This window comes from Anarrhichthys ocellatus, unplaced genomic scaffold (assembly GCF_004355925.1).
Source record: "Anarrhichthys ocellatus isolate YVR2014 unplaced genomic scaffold, GSC_Weel_1.0 scaffold534, whole genome shotgun sequence".
Taxonomy (NCBI): Eukaryota; Metazoa; Chordata; class Actinopteri; order Perciformes; family Anarhichadidae; genus Anarrhichthys; species Anarrhichthys ocellatus.
Window position 1 is genome coordinate 15,168 of NW_022280508.1, and position 2,752 is coordinate 17,919.

Genomic DNA, 2,752 nt, shown 5'->3' on the forward strand with positions numbered 1-2,752 from the left:
GTACCCGAGCAGGTAGTGAACAGAGTACCCGAGCAGGTAGTGAACAGTGTACCCGAGCAGGTAGTGAACAGAGTCTGACTTTCTAGGATAGATAAACCCGGTTCTTCCTCATCACTGGGCCCACCGAGCATGCTCACTAGCGTCTCCTTTAGAAGAAAAAGAACTCTGGATTTATCCGTCAGTGCATTTTACTACTTTAAGAACCTCATAATTTCAACAAGCTTTCATACTAAAGATGATTCACTCTTTCTTAATAGAAGTCTGTATTTTTGGGTCTCATGACATCACGTGACGGAGCAGGAAATTGTTCCTCTACTGTTTAACGTCTATGGAACATCTGATCCAGGACCCGGTTCTCTTCCTGGACCTTCATCTGGATTCAGGACACTTAGTGATCAGTATCTTTTATGACCAAATGATTCATTATATTAAATAACTGGAGCATGTCACCTTCAAATGTCCAGTGATGCCCGAGTGGACTTCAGCTCACCCAGATGAAGAAGCTCTCTGTATCAACCAGACCCATTACAAATGTGGCATCTTTAATATAGAATCGATAATCAGCAGCCAATAATACAAGAAGCTCTTTGATCAATCGATGCTTTGTGTTCAGGTAAATTCGGCACCAAGCAGCTCAATATTTAATGTACTAGATGACAACAACGTTCATCGTTCCCCACATCGTCTTATTACAAAGGACTCTTGAATTCACTGCTTTCTAAACGGAGTCTGGTGTGTTTTTAAACCTCTATAACGTCAGGTGTGTTACCTCTACAGGTGAGTCCTTCTCACACAGGGCGGTGCTCTGGTGGTTAGTTAAGTTAGCAGGTTAACTAGTTAAGAGCTGGTTCACCTGCAGAGGCGCCTCCAGCAGCGCGTGGATCCCGGAGATCTGCTCGCTGAGCGGCACGTTCTCCTCCACGCGCACCGTTGGAGGTCTGCGGGGTTCGGGAAAGTTGGTGCAGACGAACGGATCCGAGTCCTCCAGGTACTGGGCCCGACAGACGATGGAGGCCATGGCCGAGCGACCGAGACCCAACTGCGGCTGAAACACGTCCGTGTGTGTCGGTGTAGAGCTGGAGGATCCTTTAAAGAGAGGAAAACCCGGTCCTGGCTCCTGCGGGACCGGACCAGTGAAGCTGCTGTGGATATGTAGGGGCACTTCCGGTGATATCTTTCAAAATAAAAGCAGTTTTTGGCTGCGATTAAAAACAAAATTAAAAATAAATAGAGTCAATTTGATTGTATTCCGGATTATTTGACAGCATCTGTGTGATAAAAGAAGTAAATATGAAACCAGTAAACTGATCAGATAAATAATCAACATGAAGTATCAGAAAAACACCATTACATACAAGTGAACGTGAACCAATCACTGTTCAATCATTCTGGATCTGTCCAATCAGAGGACTCATTAAATCACATGATCTCCTAATGGAGTCTGCAGCTTTCTGCTCTTTTTAAGCATGACGACTGATGCAATCTATGAAATCACTTTAGGTTTCACTTCATCGTCCTCTTCAGTGAGTCCTGCATCACATGCTGGTTCTGTTTCAGACACCATGAACCGGTCTTCTCTGGATCCTAAACTGAGGCCTCAGGTGGTCTAAAGCACACAGGTTGGACCCTGGCTCTGGTCTCTGTGGTTCACATCAGTCTAAGAGGAGCAACTTGAGTTTCCTGTCAGCATGTCCACGTTCATGTTGCTTTTGTTTCTTCGTCATCTTTTGTTTTGTCTCTTTTTTGTTGTATTTATATTGTGTTGTCATCGTTGTTTTTGTCTGTTTGTGGTCGTTTTCCTGTCTCCATAATAAATGCAGACAATGACAGAGACCAGAGGCAGGACGTCGTTAATCAATCAACCACTACTCCCAGTATCTCTGATGATATGATGACATGAGTATGATATTCTATAGAGTGTAGAAGAGGCCTCTAAGTTCCCTCCTTGTTATTGATGATCATGATGAGTCTTCTAGTTTTATTGGTTCTTTACTTTGTTGTTGCTGCTGTGACGTTCACATGTGGGATCAATAAAGGGGATCCTCTCTTTAAATAGATGACATCACGTGTCAGTGTTCTAGTGATATATTATATTTATACTGTATATTCCAGTGGCGGGCCGTGCATTTTATACCTGGGCCTTCACTGCTGTCCTGCAGCTGAAACACAGCTACGGTTATTATTTGTTTCGTGTAAAAATGAAGCTCAACACCTGTATATACACTATCTGCCGAGAGTGCGTCTCCTCTCTGCTCTGACTGCAGCGCGAGGCTTCTGTGGGCGGCGGCGGAGGGGCTCACGGCAGCACCGCTGCTCGTTCACGACAGGGCAGAACTACGCGCTTTAACGTCAAAACACCAGAAAATTCTCCATCAACACCAGAACAAGTCTCTAGATTTGTCACTTTGACAAAGAAAAGTCTTCATGAGGGTTTAGAAAGTCGCCAGATTTAGCGAGAAATTCGCCAAGTTGGCAACACTGGCACCTGCTAAATATGTCCCCAGAGCAACACTGGACGTAACAATGGTTCCTATCACATATAAAACCAAACAAAAATCCATCTTCATAAAAACAAGTTGTACAAATAATAATCTATAAACAAGCATATTAAAACTACTGCAGATGTAAAAACAAACGCATTTAACTCCTGCTGTTCACTATTTAAAGACAAAGTCCATCCTCCTTTCTTTGTTAATAAAGAGTTTAATCTCACGGTTGTTCAGTACATCCGTGTGTTTTAGTTCCAGTAAGA

At 43.5% G+C, this 2,752-nt stretch overlaps 1 protein-coding gene across 1 annotated transcript in view; it reads right to left on the bottom strand.

The window, feature by feature from the left end:
- LOC116401567 (FH1/FH2 domain-containing protein 1-like) overlaps positions 1-1,133 on the bottom strand; it is a gene marked incomplete at its 3' end in the record, with an annotated part of 15,910 nt that extends 14,777 nt beyond the window's left edge. The window contains exon 1 of the mRNA XM_031880030.1: positions 854-1,133. Within this exon, the coding sequence (XP_031735890.1) occupies positions 854-1,018 (165 nt within the window). The remainder of the gene's footprint in view (positions 1-853) is intronic.
- Between the last annotated feature and the right edge of the window lie 1,619 nt (positions 1,134-2,752).